Source organism: Amblyomma americanum, chromosome 2 (assembly GCF_052857255.1).
Source record: "Amblyomma americanum isolate KBUSLIRL-KWMA chromosome 2, ASM5285725v1, whole genome shotgun sequence".
Taxonomy (NCBI): domain Eukaryota; kingdom Metazoa; phylum Arthropoda; class Arachnida; order Ixodida; family Ixodidae; genus Amblyomma; species Amblyomma americanum.
In genome coordinates, this window is record NC_135498.1 from 205,473,812 (window position 1) to 205,489,485 (window position 15,674).

At 48.1% G+C, this 15,674-nt stretch overlaps 1 protein-coding gene across 1 annotated transcript in view; it reads right to left on the minus strand.

The window, feature by feature from the left end:
- Positions 1-2,113: 2,113 nt before the first annotated feature.
- LOC144120337 (uncharacterized) overlaps positions 2,114-15,674 on the minus strand; it is a 32,299-nt gene continuing 18,738 nt past the window's right edge. Inside the window, exons 6-8 of the mRNA XM_077652710.1 lie at positions 3,509-3,620; positions 2,386-2,481; positions 2,114-2,246 (exon numbers count right to left, since the gene is read on the minus strand). Coding sequence (XP_077508836.1) covers positions 2,114-2,246; positions 2,386-2,481; positions 3,509-3,620 — 341 coding nt within the window. The remainder of the gene's footprint in view (positions 2,247-2,385; positions 2,482-3,508; positions 3,621-15,674) is intronic.

Consider the following 15,674-nt stretch of genomic DNA (forward strand, 5'->3'; position numbering starts at 1 on the left):
TTTCATCGCCTAAGAATAGGCATCAAGCTGCCACCACTAGACATCAGGACACAAATGCCTAAACGCATCGCTCAGGCAATACTAGTCGCGCCACTACCTAAGAATATCTGCTCACCACGATGAGAGAAGGAAAGCTACGGCAAAAGCTCTACACAGAATGTACAGCTAACATGAACAAGTGCTATATGCAGATGCCGCAGTAAACCCACAGAAACAAGCGTTCGCACCATCGGCGGTGAACACGCCAGGCAGACTGATAGTCTCCGGCACTACTAAAACGAGCCTCAGAAACGGCAGAACAGGCAGTCTGTCGCCCTTGCCATCATTATCATGAACGCGGGTACTATAATAAGTGATTCTAAATTTACCATACGCCATTACGCGAGGAGAATAATTTCTCGGGCGGCAATGAATACATGGGAGCAAACAAAAACTTAGAACTATCTTTCAGTGAAATATTTTATTTTATGTATGCACACTAGTAGTAATGGTCATTAAATATGGTAGTATTGACACATGCTTCCCACCCAACTCACTGCATATCTTTTCTTTAAAGGAAGCATATTTCATGGCAATGCTGGGCCAAGCAAGCTGTGATCCCTATTGCACGTAAGTAGCTTATTTTACTCTCACAACATATCAACAAGCCGCCGCGGTGGCTCAGTGGTTATAGCGCTCGGCTGCTGACCCGAAAGATGCGGGTTCAATCCCGGCGGCGGCAGTTGAATTTCAATGGAGGCGAAAATCTAGAGGCCCGTGTACTCTGCGATGTCAGTGCACGTTAAAAAACCCCAGGCGGTCGAAATTTCAGTCGCCTTTCACTGCAGCATCCCTCATAACCTGGGACGCTTTGGGACGTTAAACCCCCACAAGCCAAAGGAAAACATATCACAGTCAGAACACATCACAGTCAAAATGCATCACATTCAAAAATATCAGTCAAAACGTATCACAGAAACGTTATATCGCTGTCAAAACGCATCACACATACTGCGCATGAAATGCACAGTGGAAACTTGTCTACTCAAATCACAGAGCAACTAGAGAGGTACAAGGTACAAGTAAAACCGAAGCGGTGGCCTTGTGGTAGAGCATCTGCCTCGCATTCGGGAGGTGCTGGGCTCGATTCTCTTGGCCGCATGGTACCCACCGGTTTTCTAATAAGTACAATATTTCCCCCGGCCTGCTGCTCGGCTCCTTTGGGGTGAGATGCTTGGGAAAAGGGTCCTGGACCAAACCGTAAAAAAGGGCCACAAATGGGCTTTTACCGCACGAGGTGGATTAAGGGTTGCTTGACGGCGGAACTTATCTCTGATCCGTCAAGGCAACGGTTTGGTCCAGGACCCTTTTCCCAAGCATCTTACCCCTGAAGAGCCGAGCACCAGGCCGGGGGAAATCTTGTACCCATCAAAAAAGTGGTGGGTACCCGGCAGCGCAGGTGATCGAACCCAGCACCTCCCGAATGTGAGGTGGATACTCTACCACAAGGCCACCGCTTCGGTTGCACATGCTGTACAATAAAGATTATGCAGTACTTAAGAGAGTGCATTGTTGGGCGAGTCGGTCAGTCATGATGAACAGAGGGTGCTGCACACATATATACAAGTACATGCATAGGAGAGGTACAAGTAAAACATTATAGCTAAACACTTCAAAAGTAATGATGCTCGCCAAGGCACCCAGTGCCAAGTTTCTAAGTACAGAAAGTTTGTGAGCTCTGGCGCTCCCTGTGCTTTTGTTTGGCATTTTCTAAATCTATCTTCGCACGTTCTGTCTGGACCTGTGTCAGTTCTGTTAGTGCATCAGCTATGCAGCCAAACTTTTCAATTGTTTTAACAGCTGCGTCGTTAAACTTAATGAAATGTTCGGCTGCATGCACCATCTTAGTTACTACATCTGCTGCAGTCTGTGCTGTTGACTGGTCTCAGCTGCCCTTTTTTGTGCCTGTAGAGAAGCTGTCTCCAACTTAACATTCTCACGATTAAGTTGGATCACCTCCTGTAGGTGCCCAGCCTGCTGCCTTGACTGTGACTGCCGCCGGCACGGCTGCAGGCTGTCCTGTTGCTGCTGCTGATGGCCGCCGTGTGCTGCTGACTGGTGTGGTGTGTTGCTGCTAGTGACTGCTACTGCTGATAGGTGCAGCCTCGTTCATTGTCGGCTGGTCCTGCAGCTGGTGGCCGTTGTGTGTAGAAGCTTCTTCACCTGCTGCTGTGGCTGTCTGGCCATCCTCTGCATCTGACTGTGTGCTGTTGAAGGATAGTGGGCTTACTAGCACATAAGCAGCTGTGACGACAGTGCCTATGTCTTCTGCTAGTACCTCAGCAGCAGCGTAAAATGTGTCCTCGTCGACGGCATCAGGAACATGTCATATAATTGGTGTAGTACTCTGTGGAATCAGTGCCAGTGTTTGTGGTCTGCTGTCCAGATGGCCCTGGCTCAGCTGCATCACATGACAGCACCTGCTGGTTGCCTGTGGTGCCCCTGTGCAGATAAGACAAGCTTTCTTAGTGGTGACGTTAACTAATATGAATCCCAGCTGACTAAGTTGTCAGTATATATCTGTCATTAGAGAAAGCTGCCTGTCTGTTTGCAGAGCAGGGAATGGTAAACAATGCAATAACAGCCAGGAGAGAGCAGTTTCCTCATCTTTCCACTTCTTGTCTGCTGATTGTTGTTGCACTATTCGTCATTCTCTGCCATTAACCGACTATACTTTGTTTACTGAACTGTGTGACATAGCAAAATGAAGGAACATCAGCTTTTTTACAAAACTTAACTAATGTGAAGTAAAAGCTCATTAAATCAAGAACCACACATTGATGCCACCACATTTCAATTAACCGAAGTTCCAGTTGAATGTTCACCTTCTGCTTCTCTTTCCAGAAGGCAACAGTCATTACCTTTTGTTGTAATCAAACATGACGGAGGGCCAGGAAGGGTCAAGCAGTATGGTTCAAATTATCCAAAAGTTTGTTTACTTCCGTTAAAAATATCGAGCTTTCAAAGCATTAGTATGTACGTAGTGTGATGTACACCCTTTCTCACAAGTGCCTGGGGCACTGCAGCTGCGGCTGAGCCAAGTAAACCATCCTCCCAGTGATGATTTTGCTCCTGTTCACAGCGAAATTAGAGATTGTGAAATGGAGTCTGCTAGCTGCACTGTAGTGTCACCTCTACTGAAGCCTAGTATAATAAGCATCCGGACGACATCACCTCTACAAGAGCATGGCAATATCGTTGAGATCACAACATGTTTGCGCCACTAATTAACAGAAGCAGTGGCTGTGTACTTTGCAGAGACTTAGCTTGCAAGTGTGCTGCTTGCGGTTTCGTAAGGCATCACATGGAAGCATGTGGGCCTCGAATGTTTCTTCCACCTAGTGTTCTTTGCAAGCAAACTGCGAAGACTGCTATCATGACTGCTGGAATTTTGTGCTCTAAAGTGACTGCTTGATTATAACAATACACCCATGTTCACTGCTGCTTGGAGTAAACAAAGAATTCTCACTCGCTCAGGTCTATGCTGCATGACAGGCCCACAAGCACGGGGTTCTGAGGCCCGAGGACATCCCTGACTAATTCCAGCAGGGCTGGAATCTCGTGCTCATTCCGGCCGGCACCTGCAAACATTCATTCAGACAGTCATCAGTGCTTTTCCACCAAGAAAAGCAGTGCATAGTTGCTGTAATATCTTTTTGCATCACAAAATACTGCAGTGAGATTCAGTATAGAACATGCACATGAATGCACCTTTATAAAAAAATGCATTACTTTGAATGCAGCTGAAACACTGTCACGAAAAGTTAATTCAGTATGTACTCTTATCAGTATACTCTGTGCACCATGTAATTGATTGTCTCTGTGATGTGCCTGCAATGTCAAAATTGCAAATATTGATTTTCTGTGAATTATCAGATGCTTCATGTTGCTTTTGCATTCATTGCAGATACAAACATTGTATTACTGTTTTCTAATGTTTTCTTACCGACATATTTGGCAATGAATGCTTGATGAACTTGCTTCTGCGCAAAATAAATTTTACCTTCCCTGTTCTTGCTAAAGGTGTATTTATTATGCTCTGTTTTTTCGCATGAGGTATGTTATGGGAGTACGCATGATGCTACTGTACATGTGCTTGCAGAACAAGGCAAATAAAACGCAATCAAGTTGCTATCTGTATACATCACTGGCTGTCCGCGTGCAGCGTAAGCATTTGAATAGGAAACAGCAACATAACAAAATACGAAATGGTAGCAACCATGCTTTTCGGTGAAGTTATCACGCTTACTGCCTCTTTTTTTGCTGCACATTCCGCTAAAACATTGTACGCGCGACAGCCGGACACTCCACCCTCTTTCACGCCTTGTCCAAGCATCGCGCATATTTACGGCGCTGAAACCAAATTTGTCGTGGTTAACAGTGCATGTCCTCGTGGCAAGGGTGAAGGTGCGTGCTACAAAGGACGTGATGATCAAAGAAAGCATCGAGCATTTGATCTACCTAGTTGAGCGCTGTCTTTAAATGTCGCTGCGCCAAAAAAATATTGCGCCTGTTCACGGTTGCCATCGAGATATTCTGAGGTGGACAAAACTGATAACTACCTGAGTGCACAGTCCGATTGTTGTATGAAAGAAAAGAGTAGATAAACTTTTTACTTGCCAGTTTGCCGGTCGTGCTGGCGTGCCCACTGCAGTGCAGTCTTCAATTGCTGCTTCAGGTTTTGCCATTGTTTTTTACATTCTTTAACGTCTCTTCGGACTCGATGCCTGCAATTCAGTATATCAGTTAAACCTGCCCATGCCTGTTCGCGTTTTTTTTTCGAGTGATGGAGGAATTAAATTTGGCGAATAGTGGCGTTCTTTGCTCACCGACGAGACGAACTAGGTACAATTTCTCATCTTCTGACCAGTGTGTACTTTTCATGCGTTTGCTGGCTGGCTGTCCATGCTTGCTGACCGTTCACGTGCGCACAAAAGCGTCTCGAAAATCTCGAATGCTTGAAGTTCGTGCGTGGGTATCCCGACGTTTGAACCCGGCTCCGCTGCTTCTTCAAGGGCGACAGGGGGCAGTTTGGTTTGCAGCTTAAATTTAAAGGCCCAGTGGGGAGGAGGAGAAGCTTCGGGACGGAGAGCGGTGATACTGATACCAAGGGTAGGAAAAGGGTATGGACTTAATTCCTGCGACTGTGATTCAACCGGCTTCCGAGAGATATGCAGGGATTACTGCAGCATGCTGTTGCTTTTGGTTCTGCAAACTGCGGACCAAGTCCCTGTGCAGAGGTTACTTTCTGAGCGTTTTGCATTGTTCGCTGTAAGGGATCGGTGGATGCCCGCGGATTTGTTCGGACCATCCGTCTTTTTCTGACGGTCCCGCGTCCAGAAGCGGCGACTTCCTTGTTAATCCCCGTCGGTGTGTCGGGAAGAAGCGTGCATGCAGGCTGAGGCAGGCGGGCCAAGGCGACGGCAAAGCTAGAGAGGAGAGGGGACATTTTTCCCGTAACTCCCAGAGGTCCCCGTTTTGCGGCGACAGTTAATGCGGCTGAGCGTGGGAGACACGAGCAGTGACTCTGTCGAAACCGCCATACCCCGGCCGCCCCCCTTGTTCGTCTAGGTATGAGGGGTCATCACCGCCAGGCGAGACGGGTCTGGACGGTCGCGCTTGACTGAGAAGAATTAAGCGTAGTGTACGGTCAGCGCGGGCGCGGCTAGAAGACGCCGTGGCTGAGCCGCGGCTCCGAAGCCAGAGGACGGGGCATACCATCGGGTCCCGAAAAGCCGACCGCCTCAACGAAACGCATATAGATGTACTAAGGCGATGCCGACGCACTTTCAGAGACAGCAACGACAGGCTGGCACTGTTTTCCAGATTTTGTGGGAACGCCTGTCAACAATCCTCACGAAGACGAGTAGTTTGTTACTCTAGGCGGTAGCGGCTCGGTTGAGATTGATGGGCGCCGCCATAGTCACGGCTCAGCTATCAATGTTCAAAAAGCGCGGGAGTGTATCCGGATGTTGACATTAAATAGCGGTCATCTATCGGACAGCGCGAACGTCCGTCGCCCTCACAATCGACTTCCGGCCGATTCTCCATCTCGTTCCTTGTCGGCGGCTAAATTTCCGGCCTAGGTACTAAAAGTACCTACTGTCTGAAATAAGTCTGGACAGTAGTTCAGATTTTTCGGTTCGTGCAAGCACACTACGTCTGCAGGGAAGTCCAGGCTCATCTTAGGTTATAATAAGACGAGATTCGGACTTCAGTCTGGACTTAGAAACGTAAGTCGCCTTGCTTCACGGAGGGCTGCAGTGAAGAGAATTCTGAGCGTCCTTGCCGCTAACGACCTTTCAATAATGGAAGCAGACAAGGAGGGCGGCTTTGTTGACCTGCCACAAGGAATGTTTGCGGAAAAATCCCGGGAAGCTGTTTTGAAGAACTTCCATCCTATTGAATTCCAAGGTAAGATCCAAAGAAAGCAAGCTACCAGGCTTCTTAAGAAAATTAACCTTTGTTCTGTCGCGCTTTCGGTCTCAAAAACCGAGAGGGATTCTTTGGAGATGTTTATCGCCGGCAAAATGCACAAGACGGATTTCCCACTTCGCGCTATTTTTTCGGCGAGAGGGAGCTGGCAACATTTTGTGGGATCCTTCCTTAAACGACACCTCGACAAGCTTGCAGGCTGTGATCGTTACTTCATCCATAGCTCGAAGGATCTGGTTAAAGTTCTGGAAGAAGGAATCCCGCCAGCTTCTACGGACTTTTCTATCGATGTCGAGGACTTGTTTTACTCTGTGCCACATTACGGCTTGTTCAAAGCAATCAGAGACAAAATTGACGAACATGGTGTTGTGGACCTCCAGAACACCGCAGGCATTAGCACTGACCAGTTCCTAGAACTTTTACAGGTTTATCTAAACTCTACCGTTAGCCATCATGACGGGCATTTTATGTTCAGAAATCTGGCATTGGTATCGGATAACCTGTTGCTCCTAATCTGTTCGACATTTATGGCTTGTTTTGACAGGCCTCTGAAACAAGAGTTTTCAATGTAACTGGTGTTACATGTGTTTCTTTATGTTGATGACTATCTTGTGATATAAGATAACTGTTCTAAGCTTAATCTTGACGAAGCTGTTGCTAGCATTTTCATCACCTTCTCCTCTGAAGGGCAAGGACTGCGTTTTGCTCATAACGTGACAAGAAACACCAGCATCCAGTTTCTAGATCTAAAATTTCATTTTTCTGATGTTCATGTTTGCAGGTCTTGCAGTCCTTGGTCTAAAAAGTCTCTAACCTTACAAAAGTTACGAGCCCCTCGCTTCATTTGACTTGTCTGCTAATATATATATATGTGTGTGTGTGTGTGTGTGTGTGTGTGTGTGTGTGTGTGTGTGTGTGTGTGTGTGTGTGTGTGTGTGTGTGTGTGTGTGTGTGTGTGTGTGTGTGTGTGTGTGTGTGTGTGTGTGTGTGTGTGTGTGTGTGTGTGTGTGTGTGTGTGTGTGTGTGTGTGTGTTGCGACGATTACAACTGCAGCCCCACGCTGAGATTGTTTACATACCTGCGCACAAAATGTAATGCCCGGTTCCTTGGCATAAGACGCAAGGCACACTTTCCTTGCAGTAAATGTTGTCTACACTTGCTCATAAGTTGCATTTTTACTCGTTTATACAGTACGATAACGTTACAATAAGTGCTAATGATGCTATCGCCCGCTTGGGAAACGTTTCGCGTCAACCGGTGCTTCACACCAATTTTAACTGTTTTTTCTGATGTCACCAATGCTTTACTTTAAATATATTTACTTAAATATACGCTTGGACACTACTTGTAATATTGAAAACAGCCATATTTGTTGTCCACAGTCGATGCCAATGATTGCTGTCGGCTGCCAAGCTTCAGCACGTAAACTTTGCAGATAGGGTCACCTCGACAATGCTCCATTAATTAATAGTGCACGAATCCAGCGATCTAGGCGGTAGTCGCTTTGACGTCACTCTAGCCAAAACTACGCTCTACGGCTCTTTGTATGCGCTAAAACTTGTGAATTCGCCGTAAGAAATCACCGAAGTTGCGCATACGAATCTGCGCCGACTCCCTAGGCCTCGTCAAAAAAGGGGCCGGCGATTCGCCGTCAAACGAAATTTAAGAATCTGGGAAAAGTTCACCGCTGTATAATGCTAAGGTGTGAAGATATGAAATGGAGGAACTCGCCCCGCTTTTTTAGTTGCGGGTAAAGTAGACAGAAGCGCCTTTTTTCAGGCCGTCGTCTCATTGTGTAGCTTTCGCTCTGCCGCTCAAGCCCAGGCAACTGTGGCGAGCGACGAGCGGCATCGTCGTGCGGTGTTTCTTGCCCGTGTGGCTTTCCCCGCCATTCGGTCCTATGCGCAGGCACCGACTTAAAGCATATCTTTGCTGACGGATGTTACGTATGTCAGCGTGGCTGTCTCAACTTTGCAGGCGTGTGGAGTACGGTCAGTGCAGCGCCGCTTGCACCACTCAGCACGAGTACCAGTACGTGCATTGCTCCACTGTTGTGGGGTACCAGTTTCCGCTGCAATGTGGCAGAGTTTACGTTTGCCAAACTGGCCAATGTATCAATGACAGGCTATGGCAGCATTTCCGGTATCTGAAGGGTGAAATATGCGCTAATCTCCCCCTCCAGATAGCAGGTAAAGCAATGGTTTTCACCCGAAGCTTAATCAAACAATTATCGTAGGAAGGGGAAAGTCTAGAATTTCACGCGATATTTTAGAAGCAGCACACATGCGCAAACTTGGCCTTGACACCTGTGTAAGTAAGCCTTCTCTGGCTCTCCTAGAAAAGGAGACCCGGTTTGTCATTAACGAGTGATTGTTGTGTCACCCCTTTGCAGTCGTTTTTGCATTGTCATCTGTGATTTTACCATGTGTTATTCGTGTGTTTTTTATTATTTCTTGGCATTTCACGAGCAGACGCAATGTTTTGCTGCTATGCGTTTCTTCATAATAAACGTCAGTTGCTAGTTACCGCTTCTTCTGTCCACCTCGTCTTACGTCCTGTCTTGAAGTCGCGGAAAGGAGGGTCGTTGAGACTAACCGTGTAATTAGGATAATGAGTCGACGACTAGGATACGGGGTGATGGAAGTTAACAGGGAAGTGTACGAGGTCAGCCCCACCCTTTTGCACAGGATGGCATTCATTACGGTGGTGTCTCTGGCAAAAGGGTGGGTAGGAGGATAGGTCGCCAGGCAACAGCTTTTTTGGGGGGGACATAGAGCACTGAGGGAACCAGTGTAGAGATGGAAGAACCAAGATGAAAGGGACGATGGAACCATAGGAGAAGAAATAGACACAAGCTCCAGGGCCAGGTTAATTATGATATAGGTTTCATTAACATGCAAGGCGCCAGGAATAGACAGAAATGGGAGGAAATAGAAGAACAGTTAAGGCAGGAGGAATTAATGGTATATGCTTTAGTGGAAACAAATCTTAGAGACATGAAGCAACCACCCTGTAACCCAGACCACGCATGGGAATATTGCAATAGACAAAGAGGGCAGCAGAAAGGGGGGTTGAATCCGGGTATTCATTCATAAAAGTATGAAATTTCAAAGGGTTAAACTGGGATGCAAGAAACATTTATGGCTAAAAGGAGAACAAGGTGGGGGAGCAAACACTCCTTGGCTTTGTATGCCTGTGGACAGGACCTAATGCCAAAGAGGAAAACAGGAAAATGTTAGAATGTATTGCAAGCGACATTGATGAGCTAATAGTACAGGGCGAGATAACTGTTAGGCGGCATGAACGCACATATAGAAGACCTGGATGGCTACACAGATTCGACAGGAAGCATGCTGCTGGATATGTGTGACAGGCATGATTTAACTGTATGAAACAGTACCGAGAAGTGTGAAAGGATCATAACATGGGAGGCAGGGAGTCTGCATTCAACGATAGAATATACACTAATGTCACAGAGGATGTATAATAGATTAGGGGTAATTAGCATAGATGAACGTGGTTCCAAATGTCTAGGTAGTGACCACAAACGTATGAAGTTGAGTTTCAGAGGGGAAACCAATGTAGGACTGAAGCGAGATGAACAATCAGAAAGGAATATTTACTCAGAAAAGCAATTGGAAGCAGCAGCCAAACAAATTGAGAAAGTAATTTTTGTGGACCCAACCGCGGCTGCTGCGTTTTTATGGAGGAAAAGCGCTAAGGCGCCCGTGTGCTGTGCGATGTCAGTGCACGTTAAAGATCCCCAGGTGGTCGAAATTATTCCGGAGCCCTCCACTACGGCACCTCTCTCTTCCTTTCTCCTTTCACTCCCTCCTTTACCCTTCCCTTACGGCGCGGTTCAGGTGTCCAACGATATATGGACAGATACTGCGCCATTTCCTTTCCCCCCAAAACCAATTATTATTATTATAATTAAACAGAATGCACTTATACCAAATTAACTCGATTACTTCAGCTAGAGCTAGCTAAGGTGTGAGTAAAGCCAAAAGGAAAAAGACGCAAACCCAAGAGTTGGTGGGATGAGGAGGTGAAGAGGGCGATAGAGAAACGTCAGGAAGCGTCCAGGGAACATAGATATTCCAAGAAGACGGGGGAACCAGAAGCTGATGTAGACAGAAAATGGGATACCTTCATAAAGTGTAGAAGGGAAGCATCCTATTTGATTAATGAGAAAATTAGAAGAAAAGTTGCCCAACGAATGTCAAAAGTAAATAAAAAGGATAGAAGAGCAGCTCAAAAATTCTGTAAACATCTAAATGCAATTAGTAATAAGTCTAGGCTAGAGCAAAGGTTTATTGTTACAGATGGGATGAAGCCATGAAACACGTAGCAACAAGGATTACAGAAAAATTTAAAGAAATGTTGCGCATAATTTATCGAAGGAGGATGGACCGGTTGCTGCAATTGCAAACAGAGTGGGAAAGCGCAGAGAAGAAGGTTCTTAGCGGCACGTCAACAGGACCAGATGGTATTCCGATTATGTTAATAAAGAAGCTTGGACCAAAATCAAAGTAAACATTAATAAAGGTAGTGAATAAAATGATAGTGGATGGGAAAGTCCCCGAAAAATAGCGACTAAGTAGAATGATCATGATATATGAAAAGGGGACAAAGCTGACGTAACTACCGTATCATAACAGTGACGTCTGTGGTTTACAGGGTGGCGATGCAGATAATAAAGGACAGATTGCAGGCCTTGGTGTAGAACGAGGAGGTGCTAGTGGAGCTACAAAATGGGTTTCGTAAACAAAGGAGGTTGAAGGACAATCTGTTTTCATTGACCCAGTGTATAGAGATTGCTGAAAAGGAACACAGGCTTATATTGCTAGCAGTTCTGGATATTAAGAGAGCCTACGACAACGTCATTGATGAGTATTTGTGGGAAACACTGGGCACCTTGGATGTGGAAGATAGAGTAATTAATCTTTTAAAAGATATAATGATACGTGGCGGCTAGAAGCAGCAGTAGAAAGAGCAGAGGTAACCTGCTACGCAAGGAACCGATAGCTTGGAGTAGACTCTCAGCACACAAGCGCGCACCTCAGCGTCGTCTTCGTTACCAACCACTTCGTCGTCCTCCCAGCGTCCGTAGCATGACCCCCCTCGCGGCAAAAGCACCGTCCCGGTGCGCACTACACAGGCTAGCTGGACGGCGAGTTGTAAGGTTTGAGGCGGGACACATGGACGATGTCGGTGCGGGGTGCAGCGGCCGGAGATGGCGGATGTAGCGGGGTGATCTCGTACGTCACCGCGGTCACCGGACGTACGACCCGATAAAGGCCTGTATATCGGGGGAGCAGTTTTTCACAAAGGCCCACTCGGCGGGAAGGGATCCAGAGTAACACAAGGGAGCCAGGAGAGTAGGTGACTTCACGACGGCGACAGTCATGACGTCGTTTCCGATTGACTTGGGAGGCCGACAGCCGCTGGCGGGCGACAAGACGGGCAGCGTCGGCGCGAGCGATGGCGTCCCGAGCGTAAGGACTCGTGGAGGCGGTGGCGGGCAGTACACTGTCGAAGGGCAGCAAAGGATCGCGGCCAAAGAGAAGGTAAAAAGGGGAGAAACCGGCTGTATCGTGACGCGTAGAATTGTAGGCGAATGTAACAAATGGGAGGCTAATATCCCAGTCGCGGTGATGGTCGGAGACGTACATGGAAATCATGTAGGTGAAGGTACGGTTCAGACGTTCAGTGAGGCCGTTCGTCTGCGGATGGTAGGCCGTGGCGAATTGATGACGGATGGAGCGGGAGCGGAGGAGTTCGGCGACAGAAGGATGTAGACAGCAGTTTGTGGCGGGAGACGAGCAAACTCGGTGGATTGAAGGCGAAGTGATCTGGTGGAGTCGTCATTGCACAGGGGCAGATCCAATCGAAGAAGTCCTGGGGAACAGTCAATAAGAGCTGAATGGGCGGTTAAAAAGTCAAGGCCAAGGATTATGTCCTGAGGGCACCGGGTCAGGACGGTGAACAGAATGGGTATATGACGCCCGGCAATGCTGACTCTCGCAGTGCACATTCCAATCACGGCAGCGGGGCTGCCATCGGCGACGCGAACCGTTGACATGGCGGCAGGCGTTAAAACTTTCTTCAGACGGCGGCGCAAAGAAGAGCTCAGGACAGACACTTGGGCGCCAGTATCAATGAGGGCAAGGACCGGGACACCATCCACGAGAACATTCAAGAGATTACGTTGGGCAGCGGGGGTCAAGAGAGGATTTTCAGGCCGGGTCAATGATGCAGCGTCACCTCCGGGGGCTGCATCGGCTAGTTTTCCGAGAAATGGCGGGAGGTCGAAGGAGAAGGGCTGCGGCGTGTGGAGGGAGAACGGGAGCGGCGGCCTAATAGGGAAGGTGAGCGGCTGGACCCACGAGCGTGCGGAGCGGGCTCGTCAGGGAGCGGATCGGGTCGTGGTGTGAAGCGGTGCGGGCCGTAGTTGTTGCGGCGGTCGACGAAGGAGTAGGGGCGAGGTGGCGGGGACCAACGGCTGCGGCAGTGACGGGAGATATGTCCGACGCGAGAGCAGGTAAAACAGATCGGCCTGTCATCAGAGGTACGCCATTCGGCAGGATTGCGATATCAGTACCGAGGCGAGAAGCTACGACTGTAAGTGGCAGCTGCGATCACTGGAGGGTCCGGGCTCGCATGAGCGTTGTCCACGACGCGAGGAGAAGGGACGGCCAAGTTCGCAACCTCCTGGCGAAGGACGGCTTGGATGAGGGCCAAGGTGTTGTCCGGCAGTGGCAAGGAAGAAACAGCGGGCGTCATCGCCTCCAGTCCGCGGCGCACGATACGGGTTAAGTTAGCCGGGTCGGAAGGCTGCCGCAATGTTGGCAGATCTTCACAGGAGGAGCTAGCAGCAGTGTTCGGCAGCCGGTCAAAACGGTGAGAAATGCGCCGGTGTTTGGCTTGCTCGAAACGGCGGCACACCTCAAGAACAGAAGCGACCGTGGAACAGTCTTTGCATAGAAGCAGATTAAAGGCATCGTCGGCAATGCCTTTCAGTATGTGGCCAACTCGATCTGCTTCGGACATGTCTTTATTAACTTTACGGCACAAGGCGAGGACGTCTAGTGTGTAGGCTATGTATGGCTCGGAGGAAGTTTTGGAGTAGGACGCGAGGGCCTCCTTGGCGGCGAGTTGGCGGCCGATGGGTTTTCCGAAGAGGTCGCGGAGCTTCTGCTTACATATGTCCCATGAGGTCAAGTCATCTTCGTGGGTTTCGAACCACACTCTCGTGGTGCCGGTCAGGTAAAATATCACATTAGCGGGCATCAGCGTTGGATCCCACCTGTTGTGCGTGCTGACGCGTTCGTAAAGGGCCAGCCAGTCGTCCACATCAACGTCGTCTGTGCCGCAGAACGTGCCCGGTTCGCGGTGGTGGGCGACGACGACCGCTGGCGGTGTTGACGGAGAGGGAGATGGCTCGGACTCGGTAGACATGTTGGCGAGACGGCGGCCACGACGGAGAGCCAGCTTGAGGTCGGGGATCGAATTTAGCACCTCCACCAAATGATACGTGGCGGCTAGAAGCAGCAGTAGAAAGAGCAGAGGTAACCTACTACGCACGGAACCGATGGCTTGGAGTAGACTCTCAGCACACAAGCGCGCACCTCAGCGTCGTCTTCGTTACCAACCACTGCGTCGTCCTCCCAGCGTCCGTAGCAATATATAAACGTAAAAGAGTGCTCACAAATTGGGAAAAATGTGTATCAGGGCCTGTAGAGATACAGTGCGGGCTTAGGCAAGGATGTCCTCTGTCTCCTTTGTTGTTCATGTTGTACCGGCACGGGTTGGAGACCAAGCTAGAGAGGGCCGGACTAGCCTTCAATCTTTCTTTTTTCAATCAATGGGAATGGATTAAACAGTCATTAGCGGGACTATATACGCGAATGATACAGTGCTAATGGCTGAAAAAAAGGAAGACTTGCAGACTTTGATAGATATATGTGGTACAGAGGGAGATAGATTACGTTTCAAGTTTAGTAACGAAAAATCTGCAGTCATGATATTTAATGATGAGGGCGGCGAGCATAGAATACAGGGGTTCACGCGAGAAGTAGTTGATGAGTAAGTGTATCTTGGGGTGTGGATAAATAACAGTGCTGAGTATCTGACAGAGCATGAAAAATATGTAATGAATAAAGCCAGTAGGAATGCAGCTGTCATGGAAAATAGGAAACTGTAGAATTACATTAGGTATGAAGTGGTAAGAGGGATCTGGAAAGGTGTGATGGTTCCTAGCCTGACTTTCGGTAATACGGTCCTGTGCATGAGACCAGATGTTCAAGCAAGGTTCAAAATCAAACAATGCGGCGTAGGAGGCCAGTTTTGGGAGCACATGGCAATGCACCAAATCAGGGGTACAGGGTGATATGGGGTGGGCGTTGTTCGAGAGTAGAGAAGCTAGCATTAAGATAGCATTTGAGGAGCGATTGAGAAAAATGGGGTAAAAGCAGTGGGCTAGGAAAGTTTTCAGATAGATATACATAAGGAACGTTGAACTAGAAAATTGAAAATTGAAAGCGAACTAGAAAACTGAAAAGCAAATATTTGGACAGCAGTAGGGGGCAAATCAGCATCTATCGGTTAAGAAAAAGGTTAACGAAACAGACAGAGCTCTGTGGGAAACAGGGATGCTGACGAAATGGGCGCTGCGAACATATATATGTTCCCAGGTGTTCACTTCACTTCACTTCACTTCACTTCACTTTATTACCTTAAAGACCCCACTTTGGGGGTGTTACATAAGGGGTGGGAGTACAAATATGGGTTGAATATGGTTGCTTACATGATATTTATGAAATGCATATTTAAATTGTTCACAAAACTTGATTGGCAGGTGATGGCATCAACGTCGTGGGGAAGGCCATTCCAGTCTTTAGCAGTGCGAAGAAAAAAGGATGCGGAAAAAGTGACGGTGCGGGAGCGTTGGCATGACACTTGCAGTGGATGGCCGGTGCGATGAGATATGCGAGCGGGCGGTGTGATGTAGGGTGGTTGTCCGAGGGAACTGTAAAAAAACTTATGAAACAGACTAAGAGAAGCAATGCGACGACGATGGGCAAGAGTTGATAAACCTGATTGTCGTTTAAGTGACGATACACTGATGTCGTATGAATAGGCAGAATGAATGAACCTCGTGGCGCGATTTTGGACAGATTCTAGTGAACTGATGAGAT